The sequence below is a fragment of the Trypanosoma cruzi genome, genomic scaffold (assembly GCF_000209065.1).
Source record: "Trypanosoma cruzi strain CL Brener 1047053516985 genomic scaffold, whole genome shotgun sequence".
NCBI classification, from domain to species: domain Eukaryota; phylum Euglenozoa; class Kinetoplastea; order Trypanosomatida; family Trypanosomatidae; genus Trypanosoma; species Trypanosoma cruzi.
In genome coordinates, this window is record NW_001849290.1 from 35,230 (window position 1) to 59,547 (window position 24,318).

At 46.5% G+C, this 24,318-nt stretch overlaps 11 protein-coding genes across 11 annotated transcripts, besides 21 other annotated features; all 11 read right to left on the reverse strand.

The window, feature by feature from the left end:
- Nucleotides 1-24,318: part of a sequence feature (heterozygous, non-Esmeraldo-like haplotype) that runs on past the window's edge.
- Nucleotides 211-2,109, reverse strand: Tc00.1047053510943.110 (hypothetical protein, conserved; the record flags this gene model as incomplete). The annotated part of the gene is made up of 1 exon (XM_811991.1): nucleotides 211-2,109. The coding sequence occupies one exon, from the start codon at nucleotides 2,107-2,109 to the stop codon at nucleotides 211-213; it is 1,899 nt and encodes a 632-aa protein (XP_817084.1).
- Nucleotides 2,152-2,189: a microsatellite.
- On the reverse strand, nucleotides 2,543-4,837 carry Tc00.1047053510943.120 (hypothetical protein, conserved; the record flags this gene model as incomplete). Its single annotated transcript, XM_811992.1, has 1 exon — nucleotides 2,543-4,837. One exon carries the CDS (start codon nucleotides 4,835-4,837, stop codon nucleotides 2,543-2,545), a length of 2,295 nt encoding a protein of 764 aa, XP_817085.1.
- Nucleotides 4,963-4,985: a microsatellite.
- Nucleotides 5,081-5,132: a microsatellite.
- Nucleotides 5,331-5,406: a sequence feature (CT-rich).
- Tc00.1047053510943.130 (cytochrome C oxidase assembly protein, putative) lies at nucleotides 5,445-6,134 on the reverse strand (the record flags this gene model as incomplete). The annotated part of the gene is made up of 1 exon (XM_811993.1): nucleotides 5,445-6,134. The coding sequence occupies one exon, from the start codon at nucleotides 6,132-6,134 to the stop codon at nucleotides 5,445-5,447; it is 690 nt and encodes a 229-aa protein (XP_817086.1).
- Nucleotides 6,218-6,377: a sequence feature (GA-rich).
- Tc00.1047053510943.140 (DNA primase large subunit, putative) lies at nucleotides 6,690-8,420 on the reverse strand (the record flags this gene model as incomplete). Its single annotated transcript, XM_811994.1, has 1 exon — nucleotides 6,690-8,420. The coding sequence occupies one exon, from the start codon at nucleotides 8,418-8,420 to the stop codon at nucleotides 6,690-6,692; it is 1,731 nt and encodes a 576-aa protein (XP_817087.1).
- Nucleotides 8,484-8,529: a sequence feature (T-rich).
- Nucleotides 8,823-8,846: a microsatellite.
- Nucleotides 9,068-9,095: a sequence feature (AT_rich).
- Nucleotides 9,106-11,208, reverse strand: Tc00.1047053510943.150 (glycerol-3-phosphate acyltransferase, putative; the record flags this gene model as incomplete). Its single annotated transcript, XM_811995.1, has 1 exon — nucleotides 9,106-11,208. The coding sequence occupies one exon, from the start codon at nucleotides 11,206-11,208 to the stop codon at nucleotides 9,106-9,108; it is 2,103 nt and encodes a 700-aa protein (XP_817088.1).
- Nucleotides 11,330-11,354: a microsatellite.
- Nucleotides 11,395-11,427: a microsatellite.
- On the reverse strand, nucleotides 11,583-14,084 carry Tc00.1047053510943.170 (hypothetical protein, conserved; the record flags this gene model as incomplete). Its single annotated transcript, XM_811996.1, has 1 exon — nucleotides 11,583-14,084. The coding sequence occupies one exon, from the start codon at nucleotides 14,082-14,084 to the stop codon at nucleotides 11,583-11,585; it is 2,502 nt and encodes an 833-aa protein (XP_817089.1).
- Tc00.1047053510943.180 (hypothetical protein, conserved) lies at nucleotides 14,500-15,675 on the reverse strand (the record flags this gene model as incomplete). Its single annotated transcript, XM_811997.1, has 1 exon — nucleotides 14,500-15,675. One exon carries the CDS (start codon nucleotides 15,673-15,675, stop codon nucleotides 14,500-14,502), a length of 1,176 nt encoding a protein of 391 aa, XP_817090.1.
- Nucleotides 16,111-17,109, reverse strand: Tc00.1047053510943.184 (tyrosine phosphatase, putative; the record flags this gene model as incomplete). The annotated part of the gene is made up of 1 exon (XM_812000.1): nucleotides 16,111-17,109. One exon carries the CDS (start codon nucleotides 17,107-17,109, stop codon nucleotides 16,111-16,113), a length of 999 nt encoding a protein of 332 aa, XP_817093.1.
- Nucleotides 17,204-17,226: a sequence feature (AT_rich).
- Nucleotides 17,427-17,456: a microsatellite.
- On the reverse strand, nucleotides 17,602-20,820 carry Tc00.1047053510943.190 (myosin heavy chain MYA2-related, putative; the record flags this gene model as incomplete). The annotated part of the gene is made up of 1 exon (XM_811998.1): nucleotides 17,602-20,820. The coding sequence occupies one exon, from the start codon at nucleotides 20,818-20,820 to the stop codon at nucleotides 17,602-17,604; it is 3,219 nt and encodes a 1,072-aa protein (XP_817091.1).
- Nucleotides 20,855-20,898: a sequence feature (AT_rich).
- Nucleotides 21,069-21,113: a sequence feature (A-rich).
- Nucleotides 21,187-21,222: a sequence feature (AT_rich).
- Nucleotides 21,277-21,325: a microsatellite.
- Nucleotides 21,342-22,139, reverse strand: Tc00.1047053510943.198 (hypothetical protein, conserved; the record flags this gene model as incomplete). Its single annotated transcript, XM_812006.1, has 1 exon — nucleotides 21,342-22,139. One exon carries the CDS (start codon nucleotides 22,137-22,139, stop codon nucleotides 21,342-21,344), a length of 798 nt encoding a protein of 265 aa, XP_817099.1.
- Nucleotides 22,263-22,296: a microsatellite.
- Nucleotides 22,541-22,804: a mobile genetic element.
- Nucleotides 23,452-23,514: a microsatellite.
- Nucleotides 23,854-23,958: a sequence feature (A-rich).
- Tc00.1047053510943.206 (trans-sialidase, putative) lies at nucleotides 24,047-24,318 on the reverse strand (the record flags this gene model as incomplete). The annotated part of the gene is made up of 1 exon (XM_812005.1): nucleotides 24,047-24,318. A coding segment is annotated over one exon (272 nt), but the record flags the coding sequence as incomplete, so codon positions are not given.

Below are 24,318 nucleotides of genomic sequence, written 5' to 3' on the forward strand. Positions count from 1 at the left end.
ACACCATCACAACCCCTCCGTCGGGTAATATCCAAGAGTCCATTTCAGCAACACAGAGAGGGGTACCTACAGTGAAAAGAGGCAATTGCCGCCAAGATACGTCAGCGGCAAACACACACAGAAAAAAAAAAGCCCACGACAACATCATCATCATCGCGGAAAGTCGAATCGGCAGTTAACTATGAAAATTTCAATGTATTCTGCTGATTCCTACTCTGTCTTCAGCGTGGTATCTTGATCAAGGGACTGACGTATTTTGTCAAGTACACGTTCCTCTTCCGCTCGCCGAGCATCCTCTGCCATCTCAGAATAAAGCCAATTCTTCAACTCACCCGCTAGTTTTCCAATATCCGCAGCACGCAACCTTGCGATACGTCCTGGAGTCTGCTCCTCCGTCTCACCGTTCGTCGTAACAAGAGACGTATCGTTATGATCGCCACTCGTAGGGGCAGCACGCGTATCATCCACAATGACTGCCTGTATCTCTACACTGGCATCATTTGCATCTGCCTCACCCTGTACAGAGCGCGATGACAGCGGCGGTGATTTCTCCTTGATCATTCCTGATGGTTGAGTGATCTTTGCGGTCACCGCAGTGGCTAATTGACGATGTGCACAACGTAGTTGTTGACGCAAATCGGCTATTTGTGCTTCGTAGACAGCTTTCAGTCGCTCCTGCTCTATAGCCATTGCATCCACGGTATTGTGCGTATGCATGTCAACGACACGAGCGCCACGTTTCATTTTGTCAAGACGCCCTTTCAACTTCTTTTCATTCTCCTCTGCTGAATTCAACTGCAACCTCAGCCTGTTTATTTCATCAAGCTGTGAAGTAATCACCCGCCGGGCCTCTTTTAATTGATCCCCGATAGTTTTGTTGCGCGTGCGAAGATATTCATTTTCCTTCCGCATATCCTCCAATAACAGCTCTGCCTCGTGCAGCTTACGCTCCACGGTATGTGAAGGCAGTATAGCTAAATTTTTTGATGTTTCCACAGCGGTCGTTTTCTTCTTTTGTGGCTCCCTTCCACTTTTTTCAACATTAAAGCTCGCAAGCAACAACTCCTGTGAAAATTTCTGATTCGTTTTTTCCGGTATTTTTTGTCGCTGCGACTGTAAAGAGCCATACTTTGGCAGGTTATGATCGTGGATGTGGTTTTTTTGGCCGCATTCGGATAAAGCCGGCATGTCTCCAGCAGCTGTTTCTGGCGCTGCCTCCCCTCGTGTCGAGTAACATTTGGGCCTAACTTTCTTTGAGGGCGCGGGAACTTCTGTCCCTCGCGCGGCTCGCTCTTGAAGGCAATTATTCCCATCTAGAGTGCCTTCCATTGGCGTTGCAGGGGGGAAAGTAGCATGTGTCACAGCGTCGCTCATGGGCGGGGGACTCTTCCTTGACGTGTCGAGTGAGACTGGCGCCAGCGTCAACTTTTGAACCTCCTTTGGGGTCGAAGGACATGCCGTCTCGGCGCGCAGGAGGGGCACACCATCCAGGGAAAGCACGGACAGCTGCAGGCGCGCCACAAGAGTTCTATATCCATTCATATTAGCTACAGGGTTTTCTCGCAAGGAAAGCATCTCCAAGCATGTTGTGGACGACAGAAAGTGAAGTTCGTTCGCGTTGTCTATTAAGTTATGGTCAAGACTCAATAAACGCAGCTGCGCCATGCTCTCAAGGCCAATGGTCGATACAATACGGTTTCCTCCCGCACGGAGTACTTGCAGGGGCTGCGAGCGCGAGAGTCCCATCAAGTTCTTTAGGCAATTATAGCTCACGTTCAGATCACGCAAGTGCGGCAGCGAGCCGATACCCTCAAGCGACGGTAGACTGTTGTGGGACAAATCCAGTTCCGTGATTGTGACAGGAAGAAACCCGATTCTAGCGATTTTATTGTAGCTCACATTGAGCCGTGTTAGAGCCGTCAGTGCGTCCAGCTGATGCAGCTGCTCAATATTGTTGTGGGATAGATCAAAGGAGGTGATGAGGGCGAGAATCTCCCTGTCCTGGCGAGTCAAGAAGACCGCGGCAAGATCAATTTCCTTGATATTCCTGCTCTGCCCAGACACATGCATCTCCGTCGCTGAAGCCGCCGGCTGGATAACGGAGTACATCGCCTTACATGTACTGCGTCAAAAGAGCACAAAGGCAAATCCAAAAAGCAAAAAAAAAAAAGGAAAAAAAAAAAAATAAAGCGATAAAGGTGATGAAGATGTCAACGCACGCACCGTTCACATCAAAATCCTTTCACTCGCATTGCCTCTTTGATTTGCTTTTCTCCAAAACTACTGTTCTTTCTGGAAAAAAAAGAGCTCGGCTTCCACCACCAATACAAATGTAGATGGAAAGGGGGAGGCTGTGTCGTTTCAGCTTAGACACATACAGACACGCAAGGGGAGAGAGGGAGAGAGTGGGTCAGTGAAAAAGATACACGCAATTCCTCCATCACCCTCGCCCTCTTCTTCTTCATGAAAAAAAAAAAATGTATGTATTTCGAGCTTCAATAAACAACGGTATCAAGCTGAATCGTCTATAATGGGCGTCCGACTACGCCGGTGTCACAGACGCCAGGAGGACTGAAAGATTACGTGCAAATGGTGTCGCACCATCTTGAACCACGGAACGACTCGTCGTCTGTGGCGTCACAGAAGCACGCTTCGTCGACGGGCAGCTTAGCGTATAGGGCGGTCGTGATTCCGCCCGGACAAACCACACCTCGTCTTGCTCGTACTCCTTCTGTTCCATAAGTCGATTTTGTATTTCATCCTTCAATGCACTCGTGTGGGCCGTGGTCTCAGGAAGCTGCACCGAAGTCTGCATTTCCTTCCGTAACTCCACAATTTCCCTCTGCAACCTGTCCCTGTCTTGGGTGACACTCAGGACGAGCGTTTGCATCGCCTCACAAACATCATGGACACCTGTTGGCTCCGACTCAATGTCAAAGGTGTCATCCGCACCCTGCTGCACTAAAACCGCAGATTCTTCATCAGCGCGAGCGTACCATAATTGACGCCGCGTCAAAAGTTGCTCAACTTCTTCTGCTGACTCAGCCTCAGCAATTGCAAACGATGCACGCTCAGCTTCGTGGATAGAAGCGCAAAGGGATTTCCAATTCAACTCGCGCTCAATAGTCTTCTTTGCAAGACGACGAAGACGCATCTCTAGTTGGTGAACACGTTGTCGAAGGTTCTTCTCATTTGTATGCAGGTCTGCCAGCTGTTTTTCAAACTGCTGCTGTCGCCTCTCCATCTCTGTCTCCAACTTGGACAGATCCACGCATGCCGTTGAAGCTGCCACACCAGGCGAAAAGGAGGAGGGGGACACCCTCTGGAAGCCTCGAAGTTTTTTTGCAATAGTACCTGGCGTTGACGGCAATTCGGCGGCTGCCTCAGAAGCAGAATTACAGTTGCTTCCAATATCAGCGCCGCCGCTGTGACTGTGATGATTGCCATCAACAATTTTTTTTTCCAGTCGCTGCCACTCCATGGCGGCTACGTCACACGCCGTCACAAGACGTGTCTCTATCACATGATACGCTGACACAATGAGCCAAAGCCACCTCTGAGCCTCACGCCGTCTCCGTGGCGAGTCCCGCAAAGCGTCCAAAATGACGCCGTGCAAAGAGGTAGCCGTTTCATGAACATTAACAACCTCGCCCGTTTCTGTGTCCACCACATCTTTTAACAATTCCTCCGCAAAGGACCCTGTCAAGGGGATCTGATTGCAACGCTCTTCTCTCGTCTTTTGAAGAATGCGTCGCAGGTACATCAGTTCCTCCTCTAATATAGCCACCCGCCGCTGCTCCTCCTCCAGTTTTTGCTTCGTCGCGTCTTTTCCGTTTGGCATGGCCGAAAATACGTTGACCGACTTTTCTTCACCCATTTTTTCCATTTTTGAAAGCAATTCCATTTTCTGCATCTTGAGCTTTTCACATTCTTCTGATTTGGCAATAAGGGCTTGTTGAAGTTCCGCCTCACGTTTCACTGCATCTGTGTCCATTAAGTTCTTTTCTCCTCTTGTCATCTGACTGCTTCTGCTACTGATACTGACACTGCGATTCCTTTCAGGAACCTTCCCGCTCACAGTCTTCTCTTTGTTGCTCTTCCTCCTCTTGTCGTGGTAATGTGGCTGCCCGCTATGTGCTGTGTCCATCACCGGGACGTTGGATACGTGTTTCGCTCGCACTGCCTCGTCGTCCAACACGGACTGCCCAACTGAGGTCACTTCTGAGTCAAAACTTAATTGCCTCTCAAATCGCGCCCCGTTATCCTCCACAGACGTAAAAAGTGAAGCCGCAGCCATGCTCCCTTCCCCTTTTTGTACATGTTTTGAAACGGTTCGGCGTTTTCGCGCCATGGTAGCTTTGGAAAGTTGCTCCTGCAGCTGTGGAGGCACGGCGTCAAGGGGCAAAGCTCCGCCCGCAAAAAGAGCCGCAATGGAGTCAATGGACTGCAGAAATTCCGTGAGCACGTCAGACACGTCCGCGGCAAATTCCGCAGAGAAGTCCGTGCGTTTAGTTAGGTGATAAAGGAAGTAGAAAAGAACCAGGGCCGAAAACCCCTCCTTTGCATCACCTTCGTGGATTGCGCCCTGGTCCAGAAGGTTCTGTGGAATGCCCACTTCATCCAGTGCGGAACGCAGTGCTGCCCAATTTATCTGAGTACGCTGTGACAATGTATGTGTCTGAGGCGAGGCGGTGCGGATGCGCATTTCTGGAAACACCAAGTTAAAAAGATTGCACAGAACGACGCCATCAGCCAGATCCGTGTAGTCCTTCAGTCGGCATGACGAGTACCGTTCAGCAAAGGCAAAGAGCTCACGCCGACCAATGAGTACACTCATTTCCACCACAATTCTTTCTTGCTGAGCTTGTTCGACTTCCGTTTGTCGTCCAGGGTTGTATGTGTGTGTGTAGATGTCGCGGCTCCTGTATGCCTAAAATTGCCGCACGATAAGGTCAAGCTCCGCAAAACAAAACAAAACAAAACAACAACTAAATTCCAGTAACGGTACGGGCGGCAGCGTCCAACACCACTCGGGTGCACCACCTACGCACATGTCAAGGAGGTGTTGTTGTGTTTATTTAAAAAAAAAAAAAAAAAAAACAATGAAAAAATCGCCAAAAAGAAAAAGAAAACACAATGACACATGAAAAACCATAAATTTTTGGACAATTCGTAGGCACCAAGTATTCAACTAGAGTCAATGACAATTTTGTTTTTTCACCGTCCCACAAAGGGCCAAAATTTAAGTCTTTTTTTTTTGTTTTCCGCATCTTTTTTTGCCGTGGACGCGGTCTAAGCAGGCACCACAGCCTCACTTGCTGGTGTCGTTGCTTTTCCTCCCCATCCCTTTTTCCCATTCATTTCCCTCCCCCTCTCTCTCTCTTTCTCCCACCCCCTCTTTCCTTCATGTTAAGTTTGCCGCATGAACAAATACAAATCCCACGTCATGCCAGGTTCGACCGGAAGATGATGTCCCGTGTCTTCTCCAGGTTGAAAAAGGTGTAGTTCACAATGACCTCATCCAGCCAGTTGACCAGCGGATCATTTAAAAAGTCGCGATCAATGTAAAAAAAAACGGGCATCTCCACCAGCTCCTGTGGCTTAAATCGCTGCTCCTCGAAGCAGAAGCACTGAATCTTATTCAAGTAGTTCGTGGCCTCTGGAGGCGCAATGGTGTATGACGAGACGCCCAGCAGGGTGCGATTGCTGCGGTTGTACGCGGAGTAAAAGGCAAGTGCGGGCTCCCCGATGAGCACCTCCACCTCCTTCTGCAGCGGCACAAAGGCAATCGGCATGGTGTTGCCCACATCGCTCAGGAAGCGAACCTTCAGCAGCTTCTTAGCTATTGGGTACGACTTGTCCATCTCCTCGCGCTCGCGCTGCGCCTGCGGGGTGTAAAACTTTGGGTCAGCGCCGCGTCCTGTAGGCGCGCAGTAAATGCGATAAAGAGGAACAAAAAGGAACGTGCAGCCAAGCGACATAATTGACATACTCGCGAATGCAGAGAAAAACTGTCCACGTTCCTCGTAATGCTTTTTACCCTCTCGCTCATAGCCGCTTTCTATGCGAATCCTACGGGGCTTTCCACCGGCGCCCTTTGCGGCGCATCGAAGAGCCCATGAGCGGCACAACATCACACGCCGGAGTCGCTCTTCTCGACTCCCTTTCGCACTGCCTCAATGCTTCATTCCCACCATCCACCGTCAAACGGATAAATAGAAAATAAAAAATAAAAACAAGGGAAAAAGAAAAAGAAATAAAGAAAGAAGGAATCACAGTCCACAAACATAAATAAATACATATAAACAGGGAGCAATAAAATAAGTACGGCATGAAGGATGGTGGAAAAAAGAAAAAGAAAGAAAAAAATAAATAAAACAAATAATTTGGCACTCAAACTTGCTTCTTAACGATCCGACTCAAGAGGGGAATCGGCCAGTTTGTATTGTAATTGGTGGTCCCCCAGTTGCAAAAGCAGTTCCCATCACTCGCAAAAGTAGGAATCCTCATTTGTCTCTATGAATTTAAAAGAAAAAAAAAAGGCAACAGTTCTATGCAAGACTCTTTTTTTTTTTTTCTTAGCATTCCTGCTTTCCTTTCGTTCTATGAGTCCCAGCGGTCTTCGCGTCGGTGCCAACAGCAGAGGAATAATAAACCGATGCCATCCTTTTTGTCCTTTTCTAAAAATGCTATGGTGGAGATTTTCGCTCCCGGATGACATCTTCTTTCAGGGTGGGCGTAAACATTGATCGCTTGAGACTGTCACCGGTCATTAACCGCCGCGCTGGTGTTGTCTGTTCACTCAGAATTTCCTCCGGCCTCTCTCCCACCTCACGGCTCAGCGTGTAATACTCAAATGGCGAACGAAATAACGTGTCACGTTTGACGCCGGGATGAGTGGCCACAAAATATTTGTAGCAGGCACGTGTGTAATGTTGTCCCTTGCAGTCCTGCACAATCTCCTCAATGTCGCTTGCGGAGGGTCTCAGAGGAGGATGCTCCTTTCCAAGCGGATTTAGCTGCTCCTTCAGCAGCATCGACCGAAAGGCGCCTTCGTCCTTAAAACGAAAGGGGCAACCGTGACAGTCAAACCGGTCAACCACAGGAGGGAGAGCCAGCAGTGTTGCACAGGACATGGAGCTGTAGCTTGTCTTCTTGCCCTCCATCCCGTAGTTGTGGCGGATATTGTATCCATATGCCGTCTTGGCAAATGCCTCACTATTCCCAGCAACGCCTTTAACAGTCATTAAGGAAGAAAACAAAGTCATGGAATCCTGCAACGAAAGGCCAATTGCCTTCAAGAAAAGTCCATACGTAAATCGCCCGTGATGCTTTAGGTGCCCCTCGCGACGAAGATGCTCATCTACCTGACGCATGCACAAAGGGAAATGAGTTTGGGCAATACGGCGCACTTCTCCCGCACTCACGGCACCAGAGGCCGCTTCCTGTATGGCAGACGTGGGATCGGATACAAAATATTCCAAAAAGGCGTCTAACATTCGCATAACTGTTTCACGCTCTTCATCTTCTTCATTGGATGTCAACCTCATCCGTGCCAGGTACGCCTCATGCAGGCCTTTGTTCAGCTTGGAACGAAATACCGTTACAAACACCTCCTGAGCCTGATCCCTGTGAAGAATGGCATGTCCCTTGAGGCAGAGAACACTACGGGTCTTTATAAGACGTGTTGCTAATGTCATTGGAACAGAAAAATAGTCCTCGCGACTGCGGGACTGCTGTTTCCCCTGAAACACTGCAAAATACACAATGTATTCCTGTAGTAGCGGATCCTGCCACTGTTCATCAGAGAGCGGGTCACACGGAAGACCATTGTCACGCATAAGGCTAGGTAAAAAGTCTGTTTCATACTTTGCCATCTGCAATTTCAGACGAGCACGAAGAAGAGCCTCCTCCGTTTTCACAAACCACTTGCGCCATTGCTCGCTCATGCAGAACGCAAAACGTGCAAGAAGATGAGAAATAAGGTCTTCGTCCCCTTCAAATACGAAAGCATTCAGAGCAGCGGAGCCTGACGATCGTGAAACAGAGAGCCGCGGGGTACGAAAGCTATCCGCATCATCTGCAGCGGGGCTATCATCACGACCCAGTACCACTACGTGATCGGCGGCATGCTGTGTGACATGTTTTCGACGTTCAATTGGAAGCCGTGCCCCAATTTCGTCAAGCACGACACTAAAACTCCTCACATTCGGCGAGTTCATTAACTGGTCGATCCATGCAAGTAGCTCCATGCGCTTTGCCACCATGGCCTCCAGCGTGAACAGTGTGCTGGTGCCAGCGGGCCTACGTGTATACATGGTCGCCCAATCAAGGACGGGAGCAGCAGCAGCAGCCTTCACATCACGCGGCCTCTTTTCGTCGCCTGCAAAGGACTTTGCGGTGGTAATGATTGCCTGCATTCCGCCCTCACGCCACACAACGCCAGTTGAGCAGCACTGCGAGAACCCGTCTCCCTGTTCAAATTTTCTCTTCCTTTTGTTTTTTTTTGTTTTTTTTCTTCCTTTTTTTGAAGTCTTTTTAGCATTTCGACGGTCCCGTCAACGCAACACGCAAAAATACAAAAATAAAAGAAACAAACAGAGAAAATAAAATCCAAAAAACGACAAAAACATCGTATGAAGAGACAGTGAAACCGCTCGCAGGCGACAGCAACATGCACAGCTGTCGTTAAGTTGGCGGAAGAGCGGTAAGAAAAACACCACAGCAGCAAGCTGCAGCATACAGCAAATAATAATATATAAAAAGAAGTAGATAAATGCATATATTACAACATTTACAGCAATAATCGACTGCCACCACCAAATAATAATAATAATAATAATAATTGTATCCACCCACCCATAAGATACGTCCAAATAGATAGAAAAAGTGTATGTATGTATGTATACATAATAATAAAAGCTAAACATCTGTATACACATGCGTATATGTCTACGCGTGCAGTTTCAAGAATCAGAAACACGGTTTGTAAATACATTCGTTGCAGAAGGATTGGAATAGAAGATTCTTCAAAAAACATATATATATATGTTGTAATATTAGAGCCAATAAAATGAAAAAAAAAAAAAAAAAATGCAAATTTTGTCAGCTCATCCTATCTGCAAGCCTTCTAAGACCGCTATGGCGCAAAGAAAATAACGAAGGTTCACGTCTTTTCATGTCATCTTTGGATTCTCTCACGTATGTTTGCACTTCTTCTGCCAGCTCCGGGTCCCATTTAGCAACCAGTTCATTTGTAAGTGCCACTAACGCTTGGCGACGCTCGTACAACTTCCGAAACTGCTTGTGCTTCGAAACAACAGACATGAAAAGTGGTAAAGCCGCCCGTAGCTCAATTACGGCTTCCTGAAGAATCAACAAGGAGACGTACATCGCCATGGGAAGACTAAAAAACACAGTGAGGGCAGTACGAAGGTCTGTGTAGAAAAACATAACGAGGGAAACAAAAGTGAATACCACAGGGACACTAAAGAAACCCACAAGCAACTTATACGATCCCTCCACGTCGGCCCCCACAACCTTCACGCTACTCTCGGAGAGGGCTTTTTTCCTGTGACGCTGCGACAAGTGACTCGCCAAGAACCCAATGGGAAGACCCACCACAAAAAAAGGCACAAGAATAACGCCCATCAAAAATAAAGTGAAGGACCGACGGAAAAGAAGTTGTAGCTGCTGTGCCTCGGTGGTTCCCAATTTTCCAAGTGTAGCGGCCTGACTATCACGTACAAGTAAGGCGTTGCAGTAATCTTGATAGTTTTCCACACGGTTCCGGAAGTCAATGAATTCCGGATTGTTCTTTTGTGCCTCCATGATGGCATTCAGACGACGAGCCAGGCGCAGGTAGTCTCGCGTTGCCAGAGTACAATTCGGAGGTTGATACAAGTGGCGAAACCCATGAAGAAAGTTCAAGGCACTCCAATTGGGCACATTAATTGTAAATCCGCGCAGCTCGGCATTGAGATGTTCCAAAAATATACCTGTAGCCTTACGTTTATCCCTACTAAAGAGCTCCACAAGATCCTCCGAGGGCGTTATAGGCTCGCCAAACTCAATATGAGCACGACTCCGAAACTTGTGACCATAGAAGTACGTCAATCCACATGGAACCACCTTCACACTGATGCCTCGCTCTGCCGCCCCAAGACTGAAAAGAGCCACACCGGCCTTGAGTGGAAGAAGAGAGGTGCGGTCATGGGAACCACCCTCAGGGAAAATACCGATACATTGATTTTTTTGCAGTGTCTGATACACGCTAGCGTACATGGTGGAATGATCAATGCGGCGTGATACTCTAAATGCTGTGGGCTGTGTAACGACGTTTGACGCCAGAACAGGCATAGTGAGTTCCAACTCGGTATCGGAGATGATGCAATGAACTTGTGCCGTGCAATTATTTGTCCCCTTGCTCCACATAATCACATCGCCGTTAGCAAGTGAGGTGTGGAATTTGGTTCCTTCTCCGTGAACAATGGCACCATTCATACGCAGCAAAAATCCCTCTCCAGGCATGATAGGAACGTCTTGTGGCCTAACCACCGGAACAGTATGCATCATTCGTGCAAATTGCCCAACAATGGGTCGGTGAAACGATTTCTCCGCCATTATAAAACGCACGGGTCTTCCGCAATTGGCTCGAATTATCATGGCATCAATAAACTGATTTTGATGGTTTCCGTAGAACACCACTGCCCCAGTCTTTGGAACCATTTCCTTGTTCACTACCGTCACCTCACGGAAGTAAATATTCATAAGAACCCACATGAAAAAATCAATGAATAGGCTCACAACAAACTCGTGAAATTTGCTTACACGTAGAGAAAGAAGTCTGACTGAGCGGAGACGGTCGCGGTGATCGGGCCATTCGCCAATGGGAATATCATCACCACAGACTGTGCACCGCACAAATTTATTGTGCTTTGTCACTTCAATGCGATCCTTTACGCTATTCCTTCTCCTCTGAAGACTTGAACTCCGAGCGGCTTCACCCATTTCAGCATCCCCCGCACCCGTTTTTACTGAAGCTGACACCTGATCTTTTCGTTGTTTCTTTCCCGCCTTCTCTGCATCTTTGTCACCAGTAGGCACCGCTTGTGTCTCATGAAGCTCATGTGGTTTCATATGGGTGCCATTGTCTATAACCCCTTCCAATTTGGAAGACGAGACATTTTTTTCTGCAGACTCCCTCATAATTCCCTGCCTATTCCTATTCTTTAACGTGCTGCTTGTTTCCCGCTAAAAATGTGATATCTTTTCGACTTTTCCCTTTGAATTTACCTCTCTCCCTCACCTATTTCTTTGGGCGTCTACAATATATATATATATATATATTATATTATAGTCCCTTTGCTTCGGTGCCTTCGTTCGAAGCTGATGGAGAAAGGGAGAGAAAGAGAGAGAGATAGAGAGGCAAAAAGGCAGCAATAAACGGCTCGATTTACACAATTGGAGCAGTGCAGAACAGTAGCGTAAAAAATTAAAGAGAAACATAAAAAAAAAAACAAGAAGATCGCGGAAGCGCAAGTTGGTCCCTACCCCTCAATTCAACGCATTCTGCGCGAGCTTCACTCCTTTCGTGACTCTGCCAGTTGAGCCACCTTGACAGCAAGAGCATAGACGGAATCGCCCTTTTCGCTCTTTTGGGGAATGCTCATCGCCTCATCAAATCGGTCATACGCGCTCCTACCGTACATTTGGAGAATTTTCTGCGCCCCTATCAATGCCACAGGTGGATACGGGTCCGCCATGACGGCCTTCCACGAGTGTGCTTGACTGCTTCCACCCACGGGTTCCAATTCATCCAAAAAAGAGGCCAACACATGCCGTGCACGACAGACAGAAAACATTTGCACCGGATAAAGGGATCTGTAAAGAGCCCATAGCACACGTGCCCCAATATCATCCACAATGGATTGAGCCGTTACAAGCTGCTCACTACACAGCATCTGTGAAATATCCGCCTCGGGAGATTTATTTAAGGGACCATTCTGAATAGACATTGATCCGATTAGACGGTAGTAGAGCCGCATCACAGTCTGGATGTCAACTACCTCCGTATCGAGCAAAAATCGCAAGATCAACGTGCTAAACGGCTCCACCGCCTGATTTGCGTGTTTCCGTCCCAGAAACATTAAGGAGGCTAAAACGTCCGGACACACGCTCCTAATTTTTGCCAGCTCGAGCCGATCCGTTGACCCAGAAAAAGAAACCAAATTTGTCGCCAACGTCTCAATGATCGCCGTGCTTCGCTCATTTCCCAGGTTTTCTTTACTGAGTCGCATGCAGTAGAACGCCATCCGCCAGCCAATGTTGTACAAATCACCATCCGTATCCTCTTTTAGCATGGCTGGAATCATAGACAAGCAGTCTGTGAGCACTGTTGCAAGATCCGCTCGTTCTTCGGTTCGTGAACCTAAAGTGTTTCTAAAAGCATTCATAATAACATCTGGTAATCGCGCATCTTCCTCCACAATCTGTAGGATACACTCAACAATAGCAACTGCCTCTGTTTTATACTCCCGCATTTCCTTAACGTCCATATCGTACGTAATATGCCCTGGAAGCTCACGGAAGACTTGATGGGACTGGTAAAAAAGCAGCGAGTGCAGGTGCCAGTGAAACCCGACTTTCACCAATTCAATGTAGCAACGCCGCAGAACTCTCGGGTACAACCTTGAGAGAGAGGATCGACTTTGAAGTACAGTCACCGCATGTGTAAAAAGAACCTGAAAAAAAGCCAAACGAGCACCCAACGTCATTGACTGACGGTACAAGTAGAGCAGCTTGGCGACAGGCTGGTGGCCCAACTTTTTAAATTCCTCCTCATCCAAAACCAACATTTCTTCCGTCGCATCACCAGCGGGGTCCCAACGCAAAATTCGCTTTGCAAAGGCTTCCGCAAAGGTGGTGTATAGATGGGGATGATACGCAACAATAACGGGAAGAGATAAGAACTGATACAGTGCCCGAACATCAATGAGATAAAGTTTGTGGGGAGGGATGATGGCCAGGGCACACTTCGCGGCAGCCGTCCACACCATTTCATCACTACTTTCATGAAGAGATTGTTTGCGCAAAACGGTTAAGAGCATCCAAATCAATTCCTCTTCAAGAGCCTTTGAACAGCCTGGAAATATTCCCTGCGTATCCACAAGCTGAAAATGTATGCCCAATGTTAAGAGAATGTCGTATACATGGTTTCGAACACAAGCGTAAGTACTACCCATTAAATCAAACAGCGTCGGAAGGTAACAGATACTAACCGAGCGGAAAAATGAGTAATTGGACTGTAATGGAATCTTCGACACATATGCATCGCACATTAATTTAATAAGAAACGATGTCGCTCGAAGTAGAGCCGGGTTCGTAGTATATTTTTCCCAAAAAGAGTTCAACACCCGTACTTGCTGATCAATGACCGCCTCCGTGCATTCCAGCGGAAGTTGATTCACATAATCTTTGCATCCAACGACATGATACTTCACTGTCCAAAGACCGCTGCGTGCTCTGTTTTTTTCCCCAGCTGTCACTGCCAGTTCCTCATTTGACCAGCTGGAGAGTGGTACAATGCGCTTTCCCTTCTCCGTATGCTGCGCTATTGGAGGCTGCAGGGTGCACTTTTGAATGTAATCCGGATTCCTACTTAACTCGCTCTGACGAAAGATAAGCCCTTCCTTTCCTCGTGGAAGAGTGCGGCCAAGCATGTAACTTAGCGGTTTATGATGAAGGTATGTATCGATAACAGTCTTCAGCTCTTGATAGATACCACTGTACGGGGTTCGACTAGTAGCATAGGGTTTGCACTTGTTAGCGATTGCCTGTAGCGTTGCCTGCGATGGTGGGAAGCTGGAGATGCAGTTAAGAATCAGTTGGCCCACATCGCGTCGCCTCTGGGGGTCCTCCACCAACTCCAGGCAGCACTCGTAGACCAGGTTGCGTGTCTCCTGGGAGGTCAGTCGCTGGTACAAGACAGATCTCTGGTAAACGACATCCAATGACTTGTTCTTCACGCACTCCATCAAGATAGCTGCCCGTATGGAGTCCTTCTGCACTTCAGAGGACTTCATCTAGTGGGTATCTTTTGCTTTTGTAGTAAAGAACTAAATAATCCTGTTGTTCTCCTCTTTCCTCGTATGTTCGCACGCCCTCGTCCTCGTCCTCTACAAAAAAAAAAAAAAAGCGACTTTGACGTGCTACCCGTATTCTAAGCAACCAACATCAATATATTTACATGTAATATAAAAAAATGAGGTACGAGGAGCAACGGATCTCTGTACACATAAAAAAAAAAAAAAGGTACGAGTGAAGAGAAAGAGCACAGCGAGCAGCAAAAAAAAAAAAAAAAAAGCCAATACAAACGTCCGCGCAAAGTGACAGAAGGGAGGTCATGGAATTCATGTCTCTTTTTATCCACTGATTCATATCTGCCGTGCCATTATGATTTGGCATCATGACTTGTTTTTGTTACTTTTTTTTTTTCTTTCACGATGCCTCAAACCGAATATCCGCCACATGATGGAAGATCTTTGGTGCGTACGACTTTACCGTGCGCAGCGCGACGATGTGCATCAAAGACGTGACATGCTCACCCAACTCCGATCGAATGTGTTGCTTGGCTGTCTCCTCAGCAGTCTTCTTATCCGATAAAAAGTGATAATGAATCGTGCCAACAGGGTCCCCATGCGACGATTGTTTCAAGAAGGAAATGGCTCGCGGCAAAAAGGCCGTGCACGACGGGATGTACCCCATGAGCACCCGATCACACTGGCCACACAGCTCCGACGCCACCTCCCTATTATCACCACAGTGAGTGCGGATCAAGTGCCCGACCCGGTTTTGAAGTGTGTTGTACTTCAAAAACCCCGCGCTTGTCGCATTCTTTTCCAATGCATGAATAACTTTCACAAAGCCAAACACCGCAAGGGGTAATGCGAAGTAACCGATACCCGCAAACATGTCCACCACCACCTCATCTCGTGCCTCAATGGTGGCAAAGTGCATCCGCTCCGTCCCATTGCCGCTGCAGAACATCACCTTGCAGACGTCAAAACTATATCGGATGCCATTCTCTACATGTGTTGTAAACGTCGGTGAATCCGCGTAGGCCTCAAACTGCTTCAAATCCTCCGACAAAATATACGACTGCTCTTTGAACTGTTTCAGCGCGTACTTTAGGGATTCTCTCGGCATTGTTATAAGAGTCGCTTCTTTTGCCCACAGTGTAACTAATTTTGGTAGCCGCAGCTCCCCAGTGATGCCCTCCGTGTCGAGCAACACAACATCGACAACACGCGGGGAAAAGGACTCGGCAAATGCCTTGGCGTAGCACACGAACTCCTCCTGTGTCACACCGGGGTTGAGCTTCACGACAACCACGTGACCCAAAAGTTCAAACCGTCTTGGAAAAAGACGTACAATATCTGCCATCTCTGTTGCCGCCGCACCCTGTTCCTGGGCTTTCTGGACAAAAAGGTCGACCTTCCTCGGCACCAGCCGCACCTTTTCCCTCCTTTTCCCAACAGACGTGTTTTCTCTCCCACACTTCCGTCCGAAATTAGAAAAATGCCCGACTCTCAACACATATCTTCGCAGCAACCATGCGATAATCGCCCCAATGATGACGACAAGGATCTTCTCTCTTGTAGAAATACTCCTCATGTTTCCTCCGCCTCGCTCCTATCCCTGTCTCCCAGCCCCCTCCCAGTTCCAATCCCACACCCCTTGCAGTAACAGAAATGAAAGAGTCTGTGTCACGCATGCAAATCTGTACAGGCGGGCGTTGGATTTCGTCTGCACGCACAGACACAGACAGAGATAAGCTGTTTTTATTGCGACAGATGAAACGCACAGGTGCAAAAGGATCAAGAATTACACATGTATACATATAATGTATAAAAACGATCAATAAACAGAGGGGTATGGTAATGCAAAAGAGCATATTAAGGTGGGGGGAAAAAAAGACAAAAAAAAATCAAAGATACACACGTGATTAACTCAGAGAAACAAGTCCAAGCGCGTTAGTTTTCCAGATATTGAAGACGACACACTCAAAGACAGGGTGAAAGAGAAAGAAGCGAATAAAACAAAAAGCCGCTATTTCTCCAGTGATGAGGTAAAATCAAAGGAAATACCCGCGCTCTCCGGTAATTTTAACACGCAGATTTTGTCTAGTCCCCTGTAGACATACTCCCTCTCAATGAACAGTGTATGAAACGTCAAGACACCAACAATGCCACATCCATTTAAAAACTCCACGCGAATATCTTGTGAAAGCTTTTTAAAAAAGTCATTATTTGCAACATTTACAGTAGTGAAATGGGGAGAAGATTTTATGACTTGTGCGTTGCAACACCGGGAGGAATTTAAAGAAATGACACAAACCCGTTCACAGGCGTACCATTTACACGATGTGATTGTTACTTTGGCTTGAATGCCACGTATATGAAACTGGTGGATGTCAACAACCGGAACCTCCGCAGGAACCTCACCCCCGTACTCGTTTCGCAGTCGTTCGTAATACTCTACGTACCGTAACTGACTTGGAAGTGTCAGTCCGCGTCCATCAAATGTCCGCTGAATACCGTAGTAACTGATGGCATTCTTTGCCAACCCACCAATCGATGGCTCAATCTCCATTAGTAAACAACATGTGAGCAGCCCAGTTCTACCTTTCCCGGCCTTGCAGTGTACCACAACCACGGCCTCCCGCGCGTGGTCAACGCTTGTAATATACCGCACAGCATCCTCCACGAAGCGTGGTATCATAATTAATGGACAGGCCCAATGATCAGGAAACGGAAATTCGCGAACTCGACCATGAAAAAAAGTTAAGTCATACCGATATTTCGGCTCCGCACAAAGATTGTACACCATGTAATCTGTACCATACATATGGTCCAGATAGCGCAGGACATCCTTGTAGCGGTTTCTATAAAATGATTCTATTCCTAATGCCGGAAAACCCATGCAAACGATACGCCTATGAATTTGTACCAAATCCAAGTCAACAGTACCGCCCGGAGCGTTCTTGTACTTGATTCGCCTCTTCTTGAGGCTAACAGCGCGGCGTGCAGCAATACAGCAGAGCCCCATTTAACGGGATATATATAAGAAGAGACTATTTCTTTTGAAAAAATGCTCTTCTTTTTGACCAGCAGGGCAAATGCATTTAATCTCAGGAAGTCACATATATATTTATATTTATATATACAATCATTTCGATAAAAACATTTCAACAAACGCATGAACTTCACTTATAATGCCACCGAGCCCACTCCACCCCTTATTAACATCACATATTCATCAACTCTCACTACCAATTTATTAATTCAACAGAGAAAAGAGAATTATTGCAAAAAAGTTATACTCAAATGATTCACCCCATTTCTCTTTTCAATTATTTTGCCACCATATATATATGTATATATATATGCGTATATGAAAAGCATAAATATAAAGGCATTATAGCGGCGCATTCACGGTTTCCCCAAGGCCTGCACGTAAAGATGTTCCCCTTCCCTCCTTCCGATACATCCATCTCAAATGGGTAGTCAGTTCCTTAATTTACTGGCGTTTCGACGTCCCCTATCGTTGTTGCTTCTGGAATGAAAGGGCGGCGGCTTTAGACTCCAACTGCCAAAGGACATTCGACACCGTTCGAATTCGGTATTGACCCTCAAGATGACGTTGACGCGGTGTCAAGGCCGAACCATGGGCCTCATGACGCGGGCCAAGAATTCTCTCTCGCTCGTCCTTCCACCGTTCCTTTTCCTCCCACTGCTTCTTGACAATATCAAATGTTGAATCTTGATAACGGGAGTCCCCACCGACATTTTGAGAGAACTCGGTGGGACTTTCGTTTGAATCCTTCGCATGCCCCTGAAGTTTTCTGATCATTTCGCCAAAAAAGCGCTTTTCCACAATTTGCGACGCACCACTGAGGTCCATTGACTCCTTTTGGGAGGTTTTGGTCCCCTTCCACATTTCCAGCATCTGCTTCCTTCTCTGAACTCTCTCCTTGGCACGCTGCGCCTTCTCCTGTGCCACCTCCTTTTCCAGCTTTGATGCATGCAGCAACCGCTTCTCTTCTAGCAGACGCATTGTACGCTCTCTTCTCTCGCGGAGCAACTCTCTACGGTGGGTGTTCGTTGGGCCGTGTTGCCCATCCCTGCGAGCCTCCAACACACACATTTTACGGTGTCTATTTGCCTCGTACAGACGATACTTTTGCTGCTCATCATCGCGACTGTGCTCCTCTCGAGCTCGCAGCGTAGAAAGATAAACCATGAGAAATTTATGCCTGCTAAGAAAACCCCGAACCACTTTCTGAATGGATACGGCTGCTTTGTGCCGTCGTTCCTTAAGAAGAGACTCTCTACGCTCACGTTCAGCCTGTTCTCTCACGCGTCTTTTTTCTTCCTCCTCTCGCTGCATTCTCAATGCCTCTTCTCGAATCCGCCTTTCCTCCATAATTCTCCGGCGATGCAATAACGCGTAATCACGAAAAAGTTGCCCGCGCGCCAAACTCCCTCGGCCCACCGCCTGAAACAAAAAAGAAAATCGGCAGATCGCTTGCTCCCGGCGATGATTCAGCTTAAAATAAGCTTCATGTTTCATAAAGATTTTCGTCTCTCCAAACTGAACTTGTGCAGGATCGATATCGCAGTTCTGTACAATTTCTCTAGATGCGACCTTCCCGTGCACCCCGTTCTTGAACAAAACGCGATACCGCTTCAGGAAATCATCGTACTTGAAACGTATGGGATAACCCGCCTTTCTTATCCGAACTGTTTCTAATACTCCTGCGGACCGTAATTGCTGTAACACCAAACCGTCAGAAAATTGCCTACATTGCTTCTCAGCGTTAGGCTTGACGCATCTTATCCAATGCGGGTTTGTCTGGTTAATAACAGCCAACAACTGCAGGAGTTGTTTAATAAACAACCCTCCAACCGTTCCTTTCAAATTTGTTTTGAATTCTTCCTTTGGGATGATCTCTGGAATCAATGCCACCTTCGATTGCATAAAAATTTGTTTCATTCGCTCTTTCAGTGTATCTCGGTTTTTATCTAAAAATCCCTCCACATTGTACTGAACGTCCGCAGCATAATGCCGAATGATGAAATGGTTATCGACAGCACGCCCAGTAGCCCGTAAAAAATGTGCGTTTCCACTCTTGCCCTTTGTGGGTGCAAACTTCTCCATAAGTTTGTGAAGATAACTTGTTTCGTTCCCACTCACGGCGCACTCTTCGTCAAGGAGTGTAAAAACACCAACCTTTCCCATGAGCAACTCAACACACTCTTTATTGTCAGCAAACGTCACATGTGTTGTGTCAATTCCTTCATTCTGGCATTCCTGCATGTCCAATGTGAAAATATGCTGATTGTAATGACCCTGAAGAGCCTCATTCGCCAAATTAATACACAACTGTTCAAAACTGTTCTTTTGAAAATTTTCAAAACCAAAAATATCAAGAAGACCTATCCAATGCGTTGTAACGGCCTCCCGGTTAGTGGTTTGATTAATCTTCAATACAAGCCAATCAAATAACCACACATACAAGCTTTTACAGACCGAATCCCTCATATCCAGTGCCTTCACTTTGTTCAAGGGTTTCACCGTCTGCTCTTTTTGAGTAACGATACACGTGGAAATCAACTCCTTCATAAATTCTTCCTCATTGATTCCCCACAGCTGACAGGCACGGGCCAAAACCGGTAAAAGATTTGAATCCATTCTTGCAATAAGTCCAGCACGCTCTTCGGACTCCACAAAGTCCGTATTTTGAAGAAATACAACTCCCGCAACAACACTCCAAATCGACATTTGCTCTTCTTCTGTGATGCCTACATCACCCATCGCCTGTCTCGTGGATGCATACTCTACGGCATCATCTACACCATCGATATTAATGCATTCTCCGGCATTAAGGATTCGATACACTTTCGGGTTCCTCAATGAAAATTCCTTCGCTAACGGCCCCTGCACAAGTTGATAAAATGAATGGTACACACGCTCCCCTGTGGCGGCACCAATAATTCTCGACTTTTCCAACAAGTACTTCGTCGCATGACACCCCACCAAAATGCCATGTTTATCAAATTGAACTCGTAAGAATTTCCCAAAACGAGAACTGTTATCATTTCGGATCGTCTTTGCATTTCCAAAACTTTCAAGAATCGGTGATGACGCCAAAACACGTTTGTTGATTTGTATGGAAAGTTCTCGATCCTCCGGTGTTCCATTTTTCGTACTTAATGCAGCCAAATACTTCAATACAATCTTTGCGGCTTCCGTCTTTCCCGCCCCACTCTCTCCACTGATGAGAATTGTCTGATTTCTACCACTCTCTCGCAATTCCCGGTAGGCGTTGTGCGCTGTGGCCCACGGATGGGGTAAATTCTTCTCGATAACAGAGCCCTCGGAAAGATAATCCTCCATTTTGTCTTCAACATATGCGGGTATGAAGTAATTGAAGGGGTTCAAAGCCACAAGAATAGGCCCAATATTTGTGTACACCACATCCCTCAAATAACGTTTTTTTAAACAAAATAATACCGACGCTTCATGGAGCTCTACGAGATTAAGAAGATCATCGAAATCGTCATTTAGGGCATCTTCCTTAGGAAACCATAACTTACTCGAATCACGGGGTAAATTATCAACATTTATAAATTCCGGCTGTGTTGCAGAAAAACTGTAAGTGTCTCTTCGCGGATCGTAATTAGTAATTTTCCCAACAACCCAATGATGTGCGGGTGTAAAGTATACCGCAAGAGTGCCTATGCGTCCGGCAGGCATACCACAAACATCGAATGTCTAAAAGGCAGAAAAGTAAAAAAAAAAAAAAAAGTACATTTATTTATTTCTTTATTTATACATGTAGGCAAGAATGTATTATGCACATATGAATATATAAATAAATATGACACGTAAGGAATAAAGCATGGCGATCACAGCGGCAATGGAAATAATAAGAAATAATAATCAAATAACAACACACGCCTTGGATAATCACAATAAAAATACCCCAATAGCAGAATGAATACAATAAAAGAAAAAAAGAAAAAAAGAAAAAGAAGGAGCAGAAGAAACAGTTTATTAGCCCTCAAGAATAAACGAGTGAATCTTAAAAATCAAAACCGTGTTAAAGTCAACAACAACAACAAAAATTAATTAATAAATAAATAGAAAAAAAAAAAACGATCCAAAATAATCCAAAGTGTCTATTTCAACAGGCAGCTCAATTCAGCTCAATTTTCATTTTTTTTTTCCCTCTTCTTTTCTTTTCTTCTTTCTTTTCTTTCAATTACGCGCTCTGATTATTCATTGTAAACATGTTTATTCGTATCCTCCGTTTCTTCTGCCACGCCACCGTCTTGAGACTGGGACAAAGGAATTTCTTCCCATTGCTCCCCACCGGGTAAATCGGTTTTTACCACACGCATTGGATCTTCCATTTCCCCTTGAATAATTGCGTAAACTTTTTCCGAGACGATTCGCCTTACGTCCCTAAGATTGTCAGGAATGCAGTAGAGCTTTTTTAAACTCACCCACTCCACGTCGAGACATAATCCCTTGTCTGGAACTATTTGTGCCGTAGAATCTGTGATGTTAACTTCAACGATGCAGCCGCTCACAACAAGCGCGGTCCCCAATCTCAGATAACAACAAGAAACTCCTATCAATAACTTTGTCTCTTTACGAGTGGTGGGAACTTCCTGCACCAGAGGGTGCAGACCAAGCGATTTTAGTTCAATATCGACATAGGTAGAACTATACATACCCTTTGAAGATTTGGTCAAAATCTCACACGCAAAGGGCGAGCGCAGAAACTTCATTTGCAGCAATTTATCAATGGATGGACTTCGTCTTCGTTTTTCCCTGACCCAATTTTTACGTTGTGGTTCATATTTTAACGTTTCCACTTCCTCTGTGACTTTCAACTCTTGTGAAATAATATTTTTTTGTACCATCGGCATCGAAGGCGCCGCCAGTCGCCCGTTATAGCGTCTAGGAAAGATCGTCCTTCCCTCGTTGCTGCTTTGATTGCGGAGCAGCCTCATAAATTCAACCAAAGGAACAGCATTTTTCCTGGAAATCGTTCGATTCTCAAACATGCAAAAAACCTAGCATTACCCTGCGGGCATAAAAATCCAAAAAAACAAACAACACAAAAATGCTCAACACAGCAGCAGCAGCAGGTAAAACACAAGAAACCAAAAGACGGGACAGAAAGCAATAAGAAAAAAAAATAATAAAATAAAAAAAAAAAAATATTCACTTGGGCCGCCGAACGGATCCTGCGGCTGTCAATAGGATTCACACAGGACGGGAATGAGAAGGGGTGAATGGAATGGGGGCGGGGGTTCGCCAAATCCCCAATGAGTGTTTACACCAAGTGCGCGCATATTTATATATGCACATTATGGTGGCTACTATCGTAACTTGATCGCTCCATCCGGATTGGGCGTGCATGTACATATACATACATAAGTGTGTGTGTATGTATGTATTCACAACCTACAAAGTGGAAGACTTTGGGCTCCTCCAGCCGCAAGACGCAGTCGCAAGGTAAGAACCACAAAGGGGGCAAGTGGGACGGCAGAAACAAAAGTAATTAAAACTCATCCAGAAGTTATCGGTTCCCTGATTGCTACCCTCGGGGTCTTCTAGAAGATTCATAAAATAGGAAAACCTCCCAAAGAAATATATTCTTTCAATCAGGATATACATGTATTTGGGCAGCCAGCCTTCCTCGCGAACACTCCGTTCACAAACTCCTAGTCTTCTGCTCGTCCACACACTTCATTTACTGCCAATCGCAAAACACACATCATAGAACCAAAGAACCATCACACAAAGCCGAGGCAAATAAATAACAATGGCGGAAATCACGACCTACACAGGCGCCTCGCACACGCACACACAGACCCTCTCTCCATTCACTCCACCTTTCACAAGGGTGAAGAAATGGGCAGGAAAATCCCGCCGCACAACGCATGCACGAGGACGCACGCAGAGGCACCGCCAGCCACGTCGCACCGCAACAAAGGGCCATGGGCACGGCACACCCACGGCCCCAACAAGAGGGACGGGACGCATCCAAGTACACGCCGCAGTCCTTTACTTCCCGCTTCACCGACGGATAGGCATCACGCCTCACAGCAGGCCGTGGCATCCCACACTCACAAATGAGGCACGGCGCACACAATCCGCTCCCCCGAGTGCACTCAGCAGGCCGGCGCCCAGTCACCCCTGTGCCCTCGCAATGGGGAACACAAACAATTGTCGTCGCGGACCATCGGTGCCCCTAGCGGGAAAGAAATTAGAAGAAATGGAGGCATGTCAGCAGAGAGACAACAAAAGGGACACGGAGACACACAATGACATGGGTCACGGCACAGACGGAAAGAGACGCAACGATTTACCAAAAAAAAGAAAACTTAAAAAAGAAAAAAAAAAGAAAAAAAAAAAAAAAAGAAAAAAAAAAAACGATTTGGCGGGAATTTCATTTCGTTTCCTCTGGAGTACAATACGACCGTGTTTTTGAGTTCATACATACTGTCCACACACAAAAAAAAAACAAAAAAAAACACATTGTTCCACGAGCCCACACAACATTCCTCACATTCCATGCGGCATCCGGCCTGCTCCTCCACTCCTCCTCTTGTGCAGTCCGTGGGACGCACGGCAATGAGGCCGGCACCGCGTGTGGGTAACAAAAGCAAAAGCAAACAAGAGGGGGAAACACATCGCTCATGACGGTGCGCAGCAAGCGACCATTTGGGGGAAAACACACAGGGGTGCTGGTTATTTCAACAGAGCACCAGCAAAAAAAAAAAAAAAAAAGAAATGAAATGAAATGAAAAAGTAAAAAAAACAAAAGAAATTTAAAAAAAAAATGAAATGAAAAAAGAAAAAAAGAAAAAAAAAGAAGTATTCTTGAAAAATTTGAGTGCGTAGTGCTGGGAAGCTGCACATTTGTTGTTCCACGAAAAGCCGCAATTCCACCCTCCCTCACACCTCAGCAGAGGGCCGCAGTGCCCCACAGCCCCAGAAGCAACAACAACACCCGAGACACACACACATGCACGGTGCTGTCACCAATTAGAGCCATGGCCGCCAACTCGCGGAACTCAAGCAAAATGTCGTGGTCCGAGGGTATTGTTGCGTTGAGCTCCGATGGAATCTTGGTTTCCCCAGGCGCTGTGCTCGGAGGAGCCGGTGCGGCATCAGCGCCACCCGACACGTTAGTGCTGCTGAATGAATCGGGGTCGCTGTTCGTGCCCACGCTCT